The sequence below is a fragment of the Zonotrichia leucophrys genome, chromosome 1A (assembly GCF_028769735.1).
Source record: "Zonotrichia leucophrys gambelii isolate GWCS_2022_RI chromosome 1A, RI_Zleu_2.0, whole genome shotgun sequence".
Taxonomy (NCBI): Eukaryota; Metazoa; Chordata; class Aves; order Passeriformes; family Passerellidae; genus Zonotrichia; species Zonotrichia leucophrys.
In genome coordinates this window covers 9,841,375-9,862,857 of record NC_088170.1, presented here as the reverse complement: position 1 = coordinate 9,862,857, position 21,483 = coordinate 9,841,375, and the positions used below count along the sequence as shown (strand labels likewise).

At 37.7% G+C, this 21,483-nt stretch overlaps 1 protein-coding gene across 1 annotated transcript in view; it reads left to right on the top strand.

Moving 5' to 3' along the window:
- Positions 1 to 21,483, top strand: part of SPIC (Spi-C transcription factor) — a 49,723-nt gene that overhangs the window by 24,264 nt on the left and 3,976 nt on the right. Inside the window, exons 2-5 of the mRNA XM_064737359.1 lie at positions 15,912 to 15,938; positions 16,558 to 16,651; positions 18,327 to 18,439; positions 19,361 to 19,469. Coding sequence (XP_064593429.1) covers positions 15,936 to 15,938; positions 16,558 to 16,651; positions 18,327 to 18,439; positions 19,361 to 19,469 — 319 coding nt within the window. The 5' untranslated portion in view covers positions 15,912 to 15,935. The remainder of the gene's footprint in view (positions 1 to 15,911; positions 15,939 to 16,557; positions 16,652 to 18,326; positions 18,440 to 19,360; positions 19,470 to 21,483) is intronic.

The window sequence follows — 21,483 nt, the reverse complement described above, 5'->3', positions numbered from 1 at the left end:
TGTCTCTTTCTCATGGAGAGCAAATGTAGAAGTATGAAAACAAACAATGGTTGATGCGGAGAGAGGGTTTGCAGAGACACCTTTGAATTACAGCACCTTCCCATGCCTGAATTCATACCCAAAATAAATCATAGCTTATTCTTTCTCACACAAGTTTCTTGCAGTTTGTTTTGTGGCATGTTCCTCAGGAAGAATAAAAGTACCCCTTTGATTTGATAGAACTTCCCCACCTATGAATTATATATAAGCAAAATTGTACTTTCTTCAGAAGAAGAATTATCAGCTAACAGAAAAGTCAATTTTCATTTGTAAAATTAAATGCCATTAGACATGAAGGGCGCCTAGGGCAAGTGGCTCCTCTTCACCTCTCAAATACTGTAAATTAAAGGTAAGGCTGTTTTTTTAAATGTCATTGTAGCATAATTGCATATGAGCTGTTCTGCCTATACGTAAGGACTGCTGTGCACATTGGTCCTGAAATAAGCTCCCTCTAAGCAGTTCCTAAAGCTTCTGAACAGCTGCTGAACTCAGAGCTGAGTAGGGTTTTAATAATTGTGGGCTTTTAATAATTGTGGGACTTCAGGTACTGCAATTTAACCTTTGTTAAAATCTGATGTATTGTGCTATGAAAATTTTACTTTGGAATAATTAGCAGATGTCAGTCATTAAACTGATATCTTTATTTTTAGGAACAGTTTATGGATAATTGTGTTGATTTGAACTGTGGCGTCATTTCTTAATTTTCTTTGCATCAATATTCAAAATGTAGTAATTTTATGGTTTTCCTGTGAATTTTCATATGCATCTTTAAAATATCCACTCTTGTTATGGTGCATGGTGCCTCCACTTCCCATCCCATCCACGTGTTTCAGTCTTTCTCCCAGCTAGCATGGTGAAACTTCTAGCTTTACATTGTCTCTTGTGGGAGCTGAGGTAAGGAAAATTGGCAGAAGACGGAATATCTTCTTGATATGTTTGCTTGCAGGGTTTTTGGTTGCCCATCAACCTACATTTAAACACTACAACCTACATTTAAACACACAATTGAGGGTTAGTTGTTGTCCCAGTGCTGGTCTGACAACATGGTTAAACACAGCTAAACTTTCCATTCTTTTGTCTGCAACTGGTTGGTTTATAATGGCTTGTATTTGCTGTTTGTCAAACACATATAATCCATATATGCTCCTTTTCTGGGTTAAGTATACGTGTCCCATCCATCTTGGTCAAAATCAATAGAATTTTATCCCAAAGAATTGGTGTGTTGGGATTCCACGTTTAATTTGTTCTTTGCTCAGAATTGTTCTGTCTTTTATCTGAGGTCCATGCAGTCTTTGGGCTTGCACAGCTGGAATCAGTCCCATCAACCTCTTGTTTCTGTGTGCTTCCTCTAATTTCTTCACTTACAGCTTGTGTTTCTGAAATCTGTACTAATTAACAGCATATGGATCATTATTGGATCCCAAGAGCCTCCAGTGACATGCTAACGTAAAAATCAACCATCCAACAGGTAACACATGCACCCACAACTCGAAAGCAAGAAACAGGAAACTCGGTTCTGTTGCAGTGTGTGAACAGCACCAGACTGTGGGGCTGTTGGCTGTCCCAGGGATCTTGCAGCCTCTGCAAAGAGCAGGATAAATCCTCATTTTTTTGCTCTTGCCTCGGGATACAAATGTAAACATATATTTTCGCATGCAAACAGTATAGTCTGGGCAGGATCTAGGATGAATTGTCTGTTTTATAGGAATAAACCAGCCTAATATAGCATGCAAAAAAAATTGTATTGTGTATTGTTTGGTTCATTACATAAATAAGTTTTAAAAGGTCTTGCTTGTGAAAAGAAAAAAAAAATTGGACTGAAAATTTAACAGTACAGTTAATGATGCTCTTATTTGTCACTGGCGCACTTCTAGTCTTGTTCTGTTGAACATTTATTACTTGGTGCCAGTGTAAATGTCTGTTTATTGTGTAAGCCTTATGCCTTTGTTCTTTTTCGTGCCCTCAAAAAGGTAATGTATTCACACATGCCCATTGTCTTGTACACTGGCTTTCTCAACCTTTCAGAAGTCCCCTAAGCTCCTTTAAAATCATAGTGATCCTCAAACGAGCAGTGAATTGGCCAAAGTCAGAAGCCAATTGCTGCTTTCACAGGAGATTTTCCTGCATTTACCACTGCATTATCCACTGTCTGCATTATCTACAGTTCTAACATACTGAATCTCAATGTGTCTGTTAATTCTTCTCTTAAGCATTCCACTTTCAGATGGGAGTGACCTCCCTGTTGACAGATAGTGAACAGCAATTCTATTTTCTTTAATGTAGGAGTTGCCACCAAACCGCTTATCTTTGTATCACAATGATTTGCTTATCATGCATGCAGACCTAACAGCTCAAAACTCATCACTTTTCCAAAGTTTTTTGTGAGTAAAAAAGAACAAGTAACTTGTGGGACCAGGACAGTTACTGAATCCTGTCACATTTCAACAATACAGAAATTGCCCTCATCATGTGGTGTTTCATCCTGTGCTGGACAAAAGATTCCATTATAAGGACTTACCTCTATCTATGAAGAGATATTTTCATGACATCAGACATGAATGAAAATGCTATGTCTGCACATAGCAGCTCAAAAAATCCTTGCTATATTATGGCTACATGTTTGTTATTTTTATAAGGTCAAACTGATAGGGAAAACAAGACTGAAGGAATCCTCAGTTCTAGGAATCCTCAATCCTCAAATCACTCATAACCACAAACAGCTAAGTTTTCAGATATTTGTTTCAGAAACAACCACAGTGTAATCCTCAGAAACCCTGGAGTGTCTGAGCACACCGAGGAAAAAGCAGGATCTTTGTCACCATAGGAGAAGATAGACAATAGATTTCAAAAGGAGAGGGTGTGTTTCTCAGACATTCTGCCCAAAGCCTTTGAAGATGACAGTCAGCTGCAAATGGGAGAGCAAATGTTGGGAAAAAAAAGGCCCTTAAAACTGCTTTTGCAAGAAATCAGAAACTTCTAGCTTTATTTTCCAGGTGCTAGTCCTACTTTTCATTGAAACTTCCTTGTTACAGTGAAAATTTTCCAAGGTTCTCTTGTGACTTTTCCTTCTATGAGTTCATTTTATTTTCTCCGTTTTCATCAGCTAAATTTACAAATGTTCATGCACTGACACATCACCCAGGATTCAGGGTATTGATTTGGAGATCAGCAGCAGCTACTTCTGGTGGCAGGGGATAAACAGGAGGAACAAAGGATTCCATCAAAAACAAGCAACAGTCAGGTGCTTTGAAAAGCTTCTTGCTAAAGTGCACTGGATGTGTAAATAATGTGTTCATATTGTCTGAAATATCTGCCCAAGATTCACAATTCAAACAGAGGCTTGCTAATTGCACATTATACTCAAGAGTGTAGAGTTTAACTGGAAGCGTAGCAGTGAATTGGGAGTGTATTCAGAGATATTCATCAGATATTCTGCACAAGAGTACTTCCAGTAGGACCAAAGCCAATATGATCTGTAACACACAGTTCACTGCTGATGTAGAAAAAAGCATAATTTCAGAGGAGTCTGCTGCATTTTTGGTCTTTTGTTGATTAATGACACATGAGAGAGGGCTTTTTTTTTTTTTTCCTGGGTACTCATTCCAGCTAGCAAGATAGTCTGGCTAATATGAATTATCTGTGAATTTGAATTGATCTGTGCAAGGCAAGTGTTCTACATGGACACAGACCAAGCATGGCTATCAGCTAAACTGCCTTTAGCCCATTTTTTAACCCTCTTGCCACACAAGTGCAATCTATCTATGTAGTACCTTATAATTTCTGTATAAAAATACATTCTGTGTATTTTTGGTGTAACACCTTCGAAAGACTCTTAAAATAAAAGTAATATGTCTGCTGAAATGTAGCATGTGTAGCTTTTGTTCTGAAAGAATTGTTCTACTGTATGTTAGCAAGCTCTATTAAAAAAAGAGGAACTGATTTGCAATAAGCATTATATTGAGTCATATAAGTCTTCTAAAAGTAGATTTATGATTTACAATTTCCTAGCATTCTCATGGGAATTCCATGCTTGCAACAGTGATTATTTTAATCAAAGCTGATGATGTTTTTTCAGGATTATTTTCCTTTCATTTGGTGCCTTTCAGTTTCCAAGTTATTACCGGTCTATGTAATTTTCTCAAGCAAACTTTTTTTTTCATCAGTCTTTGTGTTCTGAGATAGCAAAAGAAAGAACTTTGACAGGCCACTTGTGGGATTTATTATCACTGATGCCTAATATTTAACTGTAGGTAAATAGTAATGAGTAAGAGACAGTCTGGTTACTCTGAAATTGTACACAGAAAGAAATACAGACATCTGGGTTTTCTGCTGTTAATTTTGCTTATTAAAAGAAAAAGACCTTATTTCTCTCTTTCCTCATCAGTATATAAAATTATTGCTTGATCTTGCACTACACATATCAAGATTTTTATGTCATGTTTGTGTTAGAAGGCACGGGGCTGCTGAAAATAAATGAAAACATGAAATATGGAGAGCAGATATGCCAACTCTCTGGCTTCTTAGCCACAGGCATCTTCCAAGCTCCAACTGCATCCCATAACCAGCTGGAGTTTCCACAAAGCAAGATCAGCCCAGACCATTTCACAAATGGAACACTAGCAATGTATTTGTTGTGTCTGAACTCCAAACTTTCCTGGATATTCCCCTTCCTACAGCTTTCTGGATCATGCTGTATATGTTTTTTGCTTCTAATTATTCTGAGATTTTGTTGTGTTAGTAATTTTTAGAAATTAATATTGAATATCTGAGAACCGAGTGAAAGGAATTTTTAGCTCATTACAATTTTTTAAATGTTGTTTTATATGAATACATCTATCAGAGTCAAAAGTCTTCAAAGTATTTTGCGGAAAAAAATATTGCTGCTTTTAAAGCACCTCTGGTGAAGCCTCTGATTTATTTTTTTATTGAGGAAGATGAAACTATATTCTACAGTAACAGACTAGTAAAAATCCCCAGTCCTTCTGTCTTTGCACACATGAAATCTTCTTTAAGAGGATATTAATATTGCAAATAAAGTAATCAAAAAGGTAATTACAGCAAAAGTCAATTACAGCATGACCAAACTAAGTTGACTGGTAGGTTTAATTTGTGTTGTGGCACTATTATGTCATGATAACCTGCAGTTTCTGCTACAAGAGTTTTTCTTTCATTCAGTACATAAATAGGCAGTGCTCTCTTAGTGGCTAATCAACCTGTGGGATTTCAATCCTGACTGCATCCCCAAGCCTTATCCACTACATAAATACTTCTTTCTAGAGAGAATTGTTAACCTCTTTATAGATTTTTTTATACTTCCTCCATTACAACATGTGAATGCTACATAAGGACTAAGACATTTATAAGTGCATTGTGATGTGAAAACAATTTTTATCCCTGCTTTACAGGGATGATAGCGCAATGAGATTAAATTGGAAAACACCCACTAATTTTGTGTATTTGACCTGTTATACCCAAGAACTCCTATTTTGGAGAGTTCAGCATTTGTGGGCAGTTTGTGGGGCCAGGCCAGCACTCTGTGACTACACTTGCAGCTGGTCCTGCTCAGCATTTCTGCAAATCTGATGGTGGGGTCTCGAGCCAGAAGTCCCAAAAATGAGGAACATACAGCAAGTGACCACCTGTGAAAGTTTGCTCAAAGGGACTTGCCTCCCATCATTTGGGAACTCTGTGGTAGAAGCAGGCTCAGAACCCAAACCCACTTCTCCAGGGTAGCATTCAGCTGCTCTGACTCTGAGAGCATCCTCTCCCTCCCTTGTTCACCAGACAGTTTATAGCTTCTGCAGCATGGTTTCTGCATGTGATAATCTCATTTACTGAGCAGGACCACTCACCATTAATGCAAAATTTATTCTATGCACATGAAAAAATAGGGGCCTTCAAAGGAAAATGTTAAAATGTACACTCATGGAGGAGGAAAGGGAGATGATTATGTTTTGATTTGATATTTTCTGCCTTAGGATTACTCCCATATTCTCCTGGAAGAGGATCCCTCATGCCCCACTTTCAGATGCCTTAGTTAACAAAAATAACATTTGAAAGAAGCTTAGCATAAAAAAATCCCTTCAGTCTGTCACCTGCATCTCCACCATTAGAGTTAACTGTGGGGTGATGGCAATAGCAGTTCTTGTCCTCTTGCTTCACTGAAGAATTTCACCAATATTTGTGCAGCAGGGAAGCATTCTGAGTCCAGGTGAAATCTTGGCCTTCACTGCAGTCTTGGGAGATTGGGAGTAGAAAGATGGCATTAGTCTTTTCCCCTCCGTTTATTCCCTTCTTCCCTTATTTTTCAAATTTCAGTCTTCCCTTTCCACTGTATTTGGCTTCTATTCTTCTTGCCCCCCTCAATCCAAGACATATTGGTCCAAGCTTCTCATCCCCAATCCTACACTCTTCAGCCAGGCCTCACAAAATTAGTGCAGACTCTTATATGAATCTCAGCCTTCCTTTTATCTTCTTGTCAAAGAGGTTCCAATCCTCTCTTCTCAAATCCTGGTTAAATCTCCTTATGGCACCTTTCCCCACGATTCCACTGAACACTTCAGAATCAGTGTCTGTGCAATCACCTTCCAACTACAATGACCTCCAGCTCTCAGCCTTTATTGCCAGCATCTTCTGCTCCTCTCATTTTCAGTCACAGTTCCCTTCCTGGTGTTCTACACAGCAATCCCTGGTACTATTCTGGCACTGCTTCCTCCTAAATTTATCCCTTCTTGTGCCTGTGTTCCAGTCAGGCTCATCCTGTGAAGTTTCAGCACTGTCCAGGTGTCAGGAGAAGATAAAGTTGATCTGAAAGAGCAGGAAAAAAACAGTTCTTGATCTGTGAGTGTTTCTTTAACTGTACTGTGACTGTGACACTTCAACAGCATAAATAGAGAGTCCTAAAGAAGATGGCAGAAGGACAAGGCCATTCTGCCTCCCATGCATTTAACACTGAACAGATGTTCAATGTAAGACACACAGTGGCATAAAAATATAACACCTACTCCTTTATTTCTTCCATTATTTGCATTTACAGACCTTTTTCAACATATATTTAGAATCAACCTTATCCCCCAAGTTGTTTTAAGTCCCTGATGAGGGATGGAGTAAAGTTTGACTTAAGGTGTGCATGTGAAGTATGTAAGGCTGCTGTTGCACTTAATTTAACTGAGAAGGTTCTGTATTCCCTCAATCTGAAGGTTGTTCAATACGTATTTTACACAGGCAATTTAAGAACTTGGCTTAAAATTAGATAAGTATGGCAGGTGAAAAATATAATTTGATTTGAAGATTGATGTGGCATGTTTGTCATTCTCATGTGAGTTATTGTGTTAACAATGTAACTTGCAGGCTTCATTCTCTGGAATCCTATTTATATTTCTTTCTGGAAGGTGTTTGGCATCTTTTTGGGGACATATAATGCAAAGCATTACCTCTTACTCCATTTGTCAGGACCTCAATTTGTCCAGGCGTGTTAAACACCTGCTCAGTTTTAAGTTAAAATTTGCTTCTGATTAGGTGTGAATTTAAGATTATAGCTGAATTTTTTCCAGAACTGGGTCCCTTGCTCTAAATATCTTTGAAGTGATCTTTAAAAGAGTCTCTATAAATCAAAACCTCTCCTGCCTTTATTGAAGATTTTTATGTATGACTGAACCATGCACTTGGCTGCCCAACAGCTTAATAAAAAGTCAGGAGCCTTAGCTTATCAAGGATTCCTTGTCTTGATTTTAAAATTATTTTAAATGTTCTTTTGTATCTACCTATAGCAGACACATCCCATAAAACAGTAGTGAGCTAAACTCACTGAGATCACATAGATGTGTTTTGGGGGAATTCCATGGAGGACATTTTCAGGATATACCTAAGACAAGGTACGGTGCAACTGCCAGGCCTCTTGCTTTTTTTGGTGAATTCAATGATAATTCAAAATGCAGGCACCTGAAACGGAAGTGGAAAAGAGTGTGAAGCCATTGTTAAATGACAGTTTCATTTGAAATTTAAAATTAAAAAATTATAAACCGCTCAGCTTTGGAAAATCCTCTTTCAAAAAAGGTTCCAGGCCGGGAAGTAGTTTTACTGACATGTCTCCTACCTTACCATCAAGATACAGGATTTCTTTAACATTAGTTTGTAAAAATCCCCAAAGTCTAAGTACTTCTTCAGCCCTTTCCTGGTAATATAGGAAGCATTATTTGCTAGTCATAGCACTTTATGCCCACATCACTGTTTGCCTCATCAAAGCATAAAACCCCATTTTTTGGCACAGCTGTTTTTCAGTCACCATCAGAGTTTAGTAGTGACAGGAATTCTATTTCTTTAGAATTTCCTTTACTGCTCTGCAGTTCCTTAAGGGGTATTTTTAAAATCTAGAATTCTGGCAGAAATCCAATGTTATTCTACCCCTTCAAAGACAGAATGTGCTGGATTTTTGTTTCATTTTGGTTTTTGTTATATGATAATTATAACACCAAGAATGGCTATTAATAGTTTTTGTATTCTAACTACTTTGACTCAAGAGCATTTGATATATTTTTACATTCCCAAGTGAACTTTGTCAACTGGTTACCTCTCACAAGTATTTATTACCATCTTCCTCACAACTTAACAGCTTCCTTCATTTTAGATGATCTGCCTTCAAGGCTTGACTCATATTTTTCATCTCAGCACTGTGTGAGAAATATCTGTCCAACTCTCTGGTGGTAATAAATGTATATGTCTGTCCCTGAAAATGGAGATTCAGTCAGAGGCTCAAACAGCTCTGCTTTTGGTGGTTGCATGCTTAAATCTTTTCTTAACTTTGTGGTACCAGTCAGGTAGTATGGTAGTAACTTCCATGGAGGTGATGTCAAAATGTGATTCCACATTTTTCTTTAAGAGAAAAAACAGGCACATATTTGCTTTGCAATGGATCTGCTTGGGAAGGGCTGCTGATCTTCCTGTTGCATGTGGCAGAATTTGGTCCAGCCTGCCAGAGTATCCTGTTTATAATTATTTAATACAAAGTACCTGCAGCAGGAAGAGCTGTAGAAAAACTCCTATGTAATATTTCATTTTTTGGTTGAAGGCCCAAAATATTTTCTCTTTTTAATTTTGAGGAGGTTAATGCCAATATACAGTTGGTTTTTCTAATTCTTGGTCTTCTGATGAAACTGTGCCTTTTCTGTGAAAGATGGTGCAGAAAACTTAACATTTCCCACTCTTTTTAAGTGGAAATTTATTTATTTTATACTCATACAATTTCTGCCTATTTTGAAGTTATAAATTAAATAAATACACTTCATAGGCCTTATACTATAATCCTGTAGATTGTTGCATTTCATTTCAGATGAAAGTCAGCTTGTGTTCTTATAATAAAAGCAGCATGTTGTATTCTTTTAATGCGTAATGTCAGTATTTTCATTAATAGTGACTTGTTATTTCTATCCTCAATGAACTTGGGGATTTCAGGCTGGCCTGTTGATTTATTTCTACCCTTTTTCTTATGGGCATATTCCTCCATTGCTGGTAATTTCCAAGGGATTTAAATATAATTTAGGGCCTGCTTAATGATGAAAGTTGATTTTTTTTTTCCTGTTCAACAGCTACAGAAGCAGTGCTTCAATAGATGCTTATATGCTCTGTCTGCCTGAGCCTGGGATGCATCTTGTCTTAAAAATGTTAGAACTCTGTTACATTTATTCTGTTTGCTTCTATAGGTCTGCTTCAGGTCTTTAATTCTAAATGGCTGCAGATACTACAGCAGTTATTATATGTCTCTCTTTCCAGCTTTTCCAGAAGCAGACACAATTGCTTCCTTCCATTCTTTGTAGCTGAAAAGGCTCTGACACCTAGACTTAACATTTTTCAACTCTCAGCTTTATGGTTTAGGGGGAATGGAATTGAAATGGAGTGTTGAATTAATCCTGTGGGATCTAAGTGCCTCTCAAATCTGAAAGCATGTTTCTTCCACAAATAGCTCAATTACTTGGAAAAGTGTTAGTTTCTATTTGGCTTCCCCAGTTTCACTATTAAGGGTTATTTAAATACTGTGTTCTTCTTTCTATCTGCTTTCTTTTTCAGGGAAGGGGTTTCACTTTTATCCTTTACCAGGCTCACCTTCTAATCATCAAGTAATAGAATGGTTTAGGTTGCAAAGATCTAGAGTAGAACTCTTCCCATTATTCATTGCTAGTTTTATGAAATGCTGTCATATTATTCCCATCTTGCTCTGATAGTTTTCTGCTGAAGGATTATTTTTTTTTTTGTTATCCCACTATTTGACAGTACTCACTATACCTGTAAATGAATCAAAATTATTTGTTTATATTTCACTTCAGAGTCTTCTTTTAGTTAGGACTGGTTCTTGTATTTTTCCCCAATGCACTTTTTGTGATTAGTTCCTTTTGCTTCTGTTGTGGTTTCTGGTTTTCTATCTCAACGGAGTTTCCCATCAGAAATTCACTTCCTTTGGTTAGATGAAGCCAAAGAAGAAGCTCCCTGAGAAGCCTTGCTGACATGAGCATTTGGACCAATATGCTGGTTGTAAGACGGGGGCTTTAGATGTGGTTTTTCCATTGAAAAGCTGATCTTGCCACTCGTGCAACCTCAACTTCCATGCTGATCTTCTCTTTTTAATCCCTGGAAGCCCTTTAGATGTGGTTTTTCCATTGAAAAACTGATCTTCCCACTCATGCAACTTCAGCTTCCATGCTGATTTTCTCTTTTTAAGCCCTGGAAGAGGTAATTCCATGCTTAGACCTAACCTCTGCAATAGTTTATCCCAATGTCTAATTTAATGACTGTAATTATTCAATGGTTCTTAGTGAAATCTATTACAGCTCTAAAGTTATCTAAACTTTATCTTAAACTGTAAAGTTATCTAAATAAATAAATCTTAATGTTGGATCATAATTTACAATCCACATTGAGTTGGCCTCCAATGGGACATGCAAGTGTTTCATATTTAATGGTAAGGAAATTAGTCTGATGGAGATAATCTCTCATTTCAGGCTTAAAATTCAATTTCTGAAATATTTTCAATATCTTGTCTATTTTAAGGTAAAAAGCTTCACACATGAGATGTACTTGGAGGTAATGTTTGGGCAAAGCTCTTTCAAAAACTAAGGCCCCGTAAATAATTATAAAGAGCTCTTATGAGAATTAAAATGCCAAAATTACATTCTTTTGGTAACCCACTGCAATGCTTTATAAGGTAGACAAAAATGTAAAACAAATCAGGGATTCAGGGAATTATGTGCAGCATTAATGCTGGCACAGCATGTTTCCCCTTACTGTAGTGAAAATAATAATGGTGTCAACCTCTGTTTGCAGAAATCATCACTGATTCTTTGCCTTTGGTGGCTCTATACCAATTTCCACCAGCTAAGGAAACAACACTATAACTCCACCAATTATAATAAAAGTCTATATTTTGCATTGTAGAGAGTTTCTCATCTGTAGAATTATGTGTAAGGCAAGTGAGGCCTTGAAATTTGAAAGTATGATATATCCTCATCTTTTGGTACTTGAAATAATAAAAAAATGTGGTTTTTAATGTATAGACTAAACTTTTCCAACACAAATAGGAGACTTTGAAAGTCAGTTTCGTAATCTGATTTGCTAATATGATATGATGCCACAATTGGTTTTTTGTTTGTTTTTATGTTTCCCTTTCATTTTATTTGAGGTATTTTTGTATGTATTGTATTCTAAATTATCTGACCAAAATCATGGTAAACAATAGTACTGAGGCTAGTAAAAAGATGCATTTATTTCCTTTTTTGTCTTTGTTTGGCAGTTTGATTGTAGTTGTTTTGTTGTTTTGCTGGTTTTTTTTGAATGAGAATTTTCTTCATATTCCAGGGCTAGGAATTTGAATTCAGGGATTTTCTGAGGCCACTAATTTGAAGTTCAGACTGCAGGCTCATTCACTGTGAGATATTCATGCCTAGATTTTGCACACTACATGTAAAAGAAGAAGCGTCTCCTGCATTGGGCAAAGGCTTCATCCTTGCTGCAAGAAACTTTCCAGTTTCTTCTGAGCCTTGAATGGAGCATAAGATTTTGAAGTTCACTGGTCAGCATGGTTAGATTCAGGAGGTGAGCACAGGCAGGTGATCCCTCAACTTTTCCACTTTGAGGGGGAAAATATTTGTGGTGGTGTAATTATTGTGAATCTACACCCATGAGGATTCAAGGCAAAGGTTATTACAGAGCTGCTTGGCCAGAAGAGTAGGGGCAAAGGCATCTGACAAGGGCCAGAACAAGTATGGAAACACAGAAAAGCTCTGTGGCTGTCACATTCAGGATATTTTTTTTATGCAGTGCCCTCTATTTTGAGGGGTCTATTTGGGCAGTTGCAAATTGCCTGATGTTCAAAAAACTTCAAGAAATCCACAAATGCCGAGTGAGAAAATTTGCCATTTCAAGTTTTAAATTCCTTTAGGAAGGGCAAGACTTCTTTTTATTCTATATTTGAACAATGACTCATGCAAGAATCTTTATGCTTTCTCAAACTCTGACAAATGCTGTAATACACTATTTCTGGGTTTTATGTGAAAATGCTTCTACTGTGCTATCACTGTGAGGTATCCTTTATGCCAAGCAGAGATAGAAGAAAGTTCTGAAACTTAAACAATAATTCTGTTGTTTGAAGTTTATTTTTAAAACATGGAGGCAGGAGAAGAGCTCGATGTTGTGGTTTCTAACAGATACTCAGATTTTTTTATCAGGCACATCAATTGAGACATAAAGATGTGAAGAGTAAGTTCTCTTCCTCAGACTTTTATCTGGAATCCATCCTCCCATCCAGAGTTTAAAACTCCCCTACAAGTCAGAATATGCTCTTGTTCCTATGCTGTGTGTTTGTGCCGTGTATGGCACTCTCCCATTTCCTCTGAAAACAAACCTTTTGCTGACCTGCCTACCTTCTGCTGTAGCCTCGCATATGAAACAAGAACTTTCCAATAGAGCAGTTTGATTTGGGAAGATGGATCATTTTAGTGGTGGTAAAACCACCAAAAGAGTTTTCATCTCTTGACCTTCACCCTCCTTTAGTGCATGCAGCCACTCTCACCACTTGTGCACTTTGGGAATTTAACTTATTGATATAATACATTTTGTTGCTGATTTGGGTATTGGGAAGCAAAGAAGATAAACATTAAAGTATTTTTCCTTCCCCTTTCCCAGGCTCAGCTGCACTCCAGACACATCTCCTCCCCTCTTGTTATCTCCACAGGTTATGCTCAGTTCCTTTGGTGAGGCAATGAGTGGCACAGGGGTTTGGGGTCAAGACATTGTGGTTTCCCTCTGCTGATCCTTGTTTCTCACCCTTTTCTTCCACTGCTGCTTCCTTCTTACTAATTTTCTCTACTCCACTGTGGTCATTCTGTGGGCCACAATCTCTTTGGTGTTGTGGCTGCTCAGTTATGGAACACCTCCAAGTCCTCTGACTTTGCTGTTCCCTCATTCCCTTGTTTCTCTCCTTGTCACATTCCCTCCTTGTCCCCTCTGGTTGCCAGTTAATTTTCTTTTATCAGCCCAAGTCAGAGCAGAGAAGCAATGCAAAATAGAACCTGAACTTCAAAAAAAATACATACATATATTAATGTATTTCATTAAAAAAAATATATCCTGAAACTTTTTGGTGCAAATTTTGAAAAGGCAGCTTGCATGTGAAACTAGCAGAAATGGTTGGTGGCTTCAAACTGCTTTCACAGAACTTTAATAACAAGTCTAGTTATTGTCTAGGTTCTTGGTTGAGAAAATATACATAACTAATGTAAGAGGTAATTACTATTCTACAGCAGTTTTGTGGCAAATGCCAAGGAAATTCTGCAAAATGTGCCTCTGAAAGACTTGGCTGGAAAAAGCTATGGCACAGACTAGATTTTGTCAGCAATAAGAAGCTCTGAGCTGAAATACACAGAGTTTTGTTCCTGTAGGATGCAACAGCATATCTTGGAGCTGCTCAGAAAGTGTTTGGCAGATCATCAACTACAGCTTGTCTGAAAATGTACTGGATGCTGGGCATGAGCTACAAACATGAGCCTTGAAGCAGAACTCTGAAATTCCTTCAAACTTTTATTTCGAGGTCTAGTTTGGTCCACTCCTTACACTGGGCTAACAAGAATGTTCAGATAAAAGCTCAAAGTCCAGTGCAGCCTGTGTGGGACAGATAAAGGATGTGGAATTTTGCCCTAGATTCATCCTACCACAATACCAGTGACAGACTTGTTAGAAGGTGTCATAGACAAAAGCTCCCCATGCTTAAACCCCACATGTTTTGGACAGTTGTTAAAACATTTAATTTTATTTATTTCAGTATAAATCACCCTCTTTTGTGCAGAATGAAGGGACATGCTGGCAGTTTACTGTACCTATACTCTCAAAAAAATCCCTAGACAAAACACTTCCCCAAAATCAGCTATTTAATGCAGCCCCTTTGCCAGCCCTTTGCTGTGGGAACTCAGTCTTTCTTTCATTTCCAAAACCAGACAGATTCTTGTTTTGTGTGTGGAACTGAATTTCTAGGTAAGTGCCCAGGTTGGTTTTTTTTTTTTTTTTTAAGCTTGCTAAAGGTGTGCCTTTTTCTTTTTTGGTACGAATTCATTGATGCAAGTGATAGAACCATTCAACAGTGCCTTGCCTATACTTGTGCATTTAAGACTTTGCAAAGCATTGAGGTGGCTGTAGATGTTCTGTCAAGGTATCAGTTTGGAGTCTGAGTTAGAAAAAAATCACTTTAGGGAAAGTGAATTACTTAAAATTATGGGGAAAATATGTTACAAAGCAGATTCCTGTCTTTAATTTCTGTAGCCCTGTGCCCCAGGAATCTGTGGCCACCATTGCAGATTGACATTGTCCATTCTGGTTTTAGAATAGATTTGGATCAGATGATTCAAATACTTATTGCACTGTACTCAGGGAGAAATATCCCTGATTTCACTGAGTTCTAGGATTCCACCATATAGTTGTGAAGATTTAAAAACACTCATGCAATTTTTGACTGTACCCTATAACATACTTACCTGAGGCAAAATTCCCAGCTGAGAACATTCACAGTTAGTGTTGGATGAAATTCTTCCTCAGTAATATTTGTGTATCCTGTGTCTCCTTTGTATTTTGAAACATCATACACAATAATCAAGTATTTAATAAGTAAAATACTAATATATCAATTATTTTGATTACAGCTTTGAAATAATAATGTAAATGATAATGGGAAAAAAATCAGCAAGGCAAAAAAATCTGATTATTGTTTTCTTTAAGAAATATAAATTGAAAAGGAGGTACTAAAGATATGTTTCTGAGTAATATTGTTCATGTTAAAATGGCTGAAAATATGTCTATTTACACTGTTTATTAAGCAATCAAATTTGCCTTTATAACTCACAATTAGTCTGAGTGTTTATGTGTGTTCTTATACAGTCATAGGCTAATCTATATTAGAAAAAACTCTAAACTTGTTTCAACTGGCTGTGAACGAAAGGGACAAACACATGCATTTAATGTAGGTCAGTATTTTCTTGGGCAAATAAGAAGTTAGGTTGACTGAGACTTGATGTCTACAATAACACATTTGCACTATATAATGTCTTTAAAAATGTATTTGTGATGGTGCGCATAATATTATAAAGTTATAGCATTAATGAAACTGTAAACTTATTTTTAAAAACTAGATTTTTAAAAAATACAGTGTCGCAAGGATTTAATTTAATTTGAATATCAGCTTCTAATAATAAATCCATTTTATCTCTTTTATTAAAATTATTTTACCCAATAACTGGAAACAATACTGATTTGTTTCATTTAGTTATTTTCATTTATGCTCAGAGAATTATGATTTGTTTTGAAACAAACAATATTAAAATATTGGTTCTTTTAAACAGGATTCAAGTCTTGATATCTAAATAATGGTAAGTCTACAACACCTATATTCTCTTTCATTATTGAGTGTTTTAAATATGGTGCAGAAGACTCTGTCAAACTCAAATTTGAGGGTGTCTTTGGCTTTTTTCAACAAGGTGTTCTAAAATTATAATGAACAGTTTTCTGCAAATGCACACTTGGTTTCCTGTAGTGGCACAGTGTAGCATTTTCTCTGCATAACTGCTTCAGAAATTATGTGTAATTATTTTTGTCATGTCAATGCTATTGAAAGATACCTCTGGCTTGATAAACAATGTTATGTAAGTGATACAAATATGTCTGTATTACAGACTATAAAACTCTCCAGCAGCAGTAACACCCTTTATGTAAACACCTTTTGCAAATTAAGGAAATGAACCTTGAAGCATTTGACAGAGTTGAATAATGCTGCCTGCGTGAATTGTCTCACTGACCTCAAAGGAGAGAGAACTTTCTCATAATAGTAAAAGATTGTGGCGATGCCTTGGCGCCTGCCAGAGATCAGTTCCAGGAGGATGTGTATTCTACAGCACCACTGTATTTATTTAGGATAATAAATAGGATGGGATGATTGACAAGAACCAGCCTGGTTTTTTTCTGGGTCCTGACAGCAAAACGTTCTTGCAGAGCTTTCCTGACCACGACGTGCTGGGCCAGGCTTTTGAGGATGCTCTAGAAGTGCTGCAGCAGCACTCTGACAGAGAAATGCAGTGCCCACCAGGTAACAAACACCCTCCTTCTGCTTCATTTCCCAGCTCCTTTCTTACAGCAAAGCACACTTGAAACACACAGGTGGGGGAGTAAGTTCCCCAAAGTGGATTAATGGGATGTTTTGTGAGGATGAAAAGGAGGAAATTTGTTTGAAGAGATTTTACCCTTCCATGAGTGCTCCCCAGTGTGGGGAATATCCTCCAAGTCACAGCACAGGGAAAATCTTGGAATGGCCCCTTTTACCCTCCTCCCAGCAGCAGCCCAGGTGCATTGAGCTCACTTTTCCTATTATCAGAGGATATATGACTGCTGTGCAACAGCCTCTTCCCAGTTTGAATGTTCAACTTCAAAATGCCCTCTGCTATGCCATGAATACCAGTGTAAAAGGAAAAAAAAAAAAAAGACCAGTAAGTGCAATTAATTTCCTCATTTAATTTTTTGTGCACTAATAATAACCTTAAATATTTTAATGCAGGAATGATCGTTTGAGTCTGGATAATTAATAGAAAACTGTTTTTCTTGACTTCAAGCGTTGTATACTTTACAAAACCTACAATGCAAGGAAGCTGTAAATTGTTCCAGCTCTGGCAAGGTTTTGGTAACTAAATTACTATAAAATTTAAAATTTATGCTTTTGTTTTTACACAGTAAGCAGAAATGCAAGAAAAGGAGAATAGGAGGCTACATCACAAACCTTCTATGCACAGAAAAAAAAATATCTGCTGTCTTTTGTGTGAAATGCCTTTCATATGAGGAAGTTGAGTTACATATTATCTACTATAAAATGAAATGTAAATAAGACCAGTAGGGCTGTATCTTCAGGTGTTAACAATTTTTTGTCTCCACTGCACTGGTAATTTACACATGCTGGAGGATTCACTATATCTAATTTCTTGCAATATTCTTCCTTATATATGTTGTTAGGGCTGATGGAGTTATTAAACCCTTGCAATGCAGTGTTTAGTCTGTCCCCAGCTTCACCCACATTTCCAATTGCAATAGATGTACCCATACCCTCCAATATCTTCTTCTGACCACTTGAAGTGGGTAATTTTTTCAAATGTCTTTAGTCTGGTGTTTTCCTCCGCTTCTTTAAGCATCACAAGTTCTTGGGTTCCTTCTGTGTCATTCTTTCAGGCTCTGCAGATTTTCTGGTGTTCCTTTACTTCATTCACCAGTGGAATCTCTGACTTGCATTATACTAATGGCCTACAGAACTGCCTGACAGTCCCTTTTCCTTTCTAGGTGTATTATTACAGTCTATATTTATCCAATTCATGTTGGATAACCCCCACCTATGTCTTTTCCAACTCATACTGGATAGCCACCACCTGTGTCTGGTGGTCTGCATGGACCTCAGTTCTCCAGTAACCAAAAAATTTCATGATGCTATGAAATATTTGACATTTTATCTTTAAAAAATTGCTTTCCATTTTTCCATGCTTGTGAGGGCTAACAAAACCAGCCCAAGGGTGTGATCAGCAGCAGCACAGATTTTGCTGGATAACCTACTGATGTGGAACACCTTGGCTCTGGACACTTTATTATTTAGAAGACAGCCACAGGATAAATGCTTTTTGACAGGCCCAGCACCATGTCAAATTATTTGCTGTTGTGTTTTTCTTTTTTTCCTTCTTCTCTCTTTATTACTCACTTGGTTTTTGCTCCCCCCTCCTAATTCCCAGGTTATAAAAACTGCCTGGCTGTGATCAACCATCACCACCACCTCCAAGCAAGCCCCAGTTACTGTGCAGCACCATCTGTGGAGGAGCAAGGGTACAGCTGGAGAAACGTGATTGTGAGTGAGCTCACCTCTAATAACAGTCAGACACAACTGGAAGGCTGATTGCTCATTTGGGATTTCTGATACAAATCATTATGCTAACACTAACAGAAATTTGGTCTGGCCAGGCATGATTCAGATGAAGCTGCCTTGGGAAATATTTGCAAAATGTGATTAATAATGTCTTTTCAGGAGTCAGCAGTTTGCTTCTGATGCTTTCTGTGGTTTCATCACATAACATGACAGCTAACAAGCAAACCTACTAGAGAATTAGTTAGAGGACAAAAGGCTTCTTTGTATTACCTGGGAACAGGCAGAGAACAGCAACTTCCAACGCTTCTGTCACTGTGAAAAAGAGCCATGACTTTGATTTCTCCAACAGCAGTTTGTTCTAAAAGTTCTGGAAAGACCAGCATTATCTGAACACAGCTTCAGCTATTAGAGTCCATATAAAAGCATTGGGAGTGTGGTCTCCAGGAGTGATGGAAAATGAATTTTGCAGGGGAGATCATTTCAGGGGAGCAGATTCCACAAAAGCTCATTTTCACCCAGCAGATTAACAACAACCCAGCATGGGAGCTACGGAGTCTGTAGGGGCTACTGTGAGGTGGCCCTTGTATTTTCCTAGCTCTGGAAGCTGCTCTGCTCTGGTTCCAGCAGCAGGGTTGAAGGTCCAGGGTGATGCTGTTGTGCTGTTTTCCCTCTCAGCTTCTCCTCTGGTAGGCAGCTCTTGCCCTGACCAAGAATGAGTGCTGCGTGTTACTGGTACACTGCACTGAGTGCCTTCATGGCTGAGAAAAGCCTCCCATGGGTGAGGCGATGAAAAGTTGCATTTTGAAGGCTTCAGGCAATTATTTGCCACAAGTTTTGTTGGTTTTTTTTTTTATTCAGAGAATGTACTCTGTTAGTAACTTCTTGTTGTCTTAATTCTTGAAGAACAGTGCAGCGGATTTTTATGCAGATGAGACTGTCTACCATACACTGCAGAATACTCCAGAAAGTCAAGTGATGCATGCTGCTGGTGGCCAGCCAAAAGCAGGGAAAGGTCTGTAAAAAGATCATATATTGATGTGTAATTTGTGTTACTTAAAAAATCCTCTTAGCAAATCATGCTTTCTCCTTTACCTACTTTTTTTAAAGTTTCAACAGGAAAAAAAAAATTAACATTTACTAGTGACAAGGATACGACTGCTAGCGTTCAAATTCCATCTGCTAAATGTTATAAGATTATAAAACATGATAAATCTATTATTAAATTATTCCACCATTGCTTAGCACATGGAAAATGAAACCAGAGATATGTTTCACTTCACATCATTTAGGATGAAGTCTGATGCAGATAAGTAAATCTAGCTATCAACAAAATCTTTATCCATTTATACCACATATTTTATTTCATGTGGCCCAATAAGCAGTAATTTTCTTAAAGGTTTTTCACATACATGAATATTTTTGCACGCTGGATTTTATGCCTTTCTTAGTTTACTTTTCAAATCACCTTTCAGCTTTTGTGACTTCTAGTGGCAAAATAGCATTTTATGGCTATTTTCCTGCTCCTTCTGGTTGAGTTTAATTGAACTGATACCTATTTTGCAAAGAATTGGTTATGTGACATTGTCATTGCAGTACTTCATTTTTTTATTGCATTCATTATTTGGGTTTTTGGCGGGAAGGGACTCACCATCCTTTCTGTGGCTGCTGGATGAGATTTTCACAGCTTCAGCTCTGAGCTGTTGTACCTACTTTTGACCATGGGTCCTTCTCAAGTAGCTTCCTGATTTAGCTGGGTTTTTGAAATCCCCCTTTTTCAGTGTTAACCACATGGTGTCAGTTTTTGGTGGTGTCTCTGCCCATTGATGCTGAGCACTGTGGTCTCTGTTGTTTAATAGCTGCTACTACTACTACTGCTACTGCTATTACTGCTATTGCTACCACAGATTCTTTGGGATGGTGAGAAGAGTAGCCACCATCTATTTTGCAGTTTTCAACTTCAGATTGCTGAAATTCACCATTGCAAATGAAAACCTTTCAAACAGAGAAATGTTGCTTTTCCAAGTCTTATCCAGGCTTGCATTTGGGAATTTTACATGTCAGTATCTGACTTGACCTTCAGTTATTACTGCTCTGTTAAACTTCATTTCCTGTTTGCTGTTTCTTGTACACTGTCATAAATCTTCCTTTTCAGAAGACAACCTGCACATATTTGGGTTAACTGTGATTAACTGTTATTAACTGTTATTAACTATTAATCACTGTGATTAACAGTGATTAACTGTTCTTATGGGGTCATTTTATGCCCTCTTACAGATTTATTTGGGTCCATGGTGATATTCCTGCCAGAAACTGTGATTTGGGGACTATTTTCCCTGTACTGAATGAATTTAGCCCTTCTAGTTTCTTGTTGAGACATAAGAGATCTTCTGTACACTAGCAAGTAGAGTGGCTTTTTAGGAATAGATCTGTAGATAAAAACATCAGCACTGAGGGCCCAAATCCTGTGTTTAAAGTGTTTCACAAAATTTTATTTAGGGCAATCTTTAGGCTGGTCACAAGTTCTGAAGGGTACACTGATGTAGATATGCTTTTGGAAAGTATCTTTTGAGATAGGTTTCCTCTGAAAAAATCCAGTTCAGTCACAACAAAACCATTCCATGATCCGAGCTCATGCTCAAGGAGTGGAGGCACTCAAGAGAGGCATTTCAGAATTGAATTGGATGCCTTTTCCCTGAGACAATTAGGTGGCTTCAGGACCATTCAGAATGAAATCTAATGCAGATGCTCTGAAACACCTTCTGGAGGAACCTGCTTGTCTCCAGTCACCACATAAGAAACCTGCAGGGACTCACCTGCTGGCTTGGACTGATGTTTAGGGGCTGGAAATGAACATCACTGCCTTATGCAATGAGATAGAGTACAGAGATCTGATAACTGACCCCATCTCAGACTGGTGTGTAGCACTTTGGGGATAACAGCTGGCCTCTGCAAACACAGCTGCATGAACACATAAGAGCAAATTAGCCCTCTCCAACAAAGACATCAGCTAAAGGTGATGTGTCTAG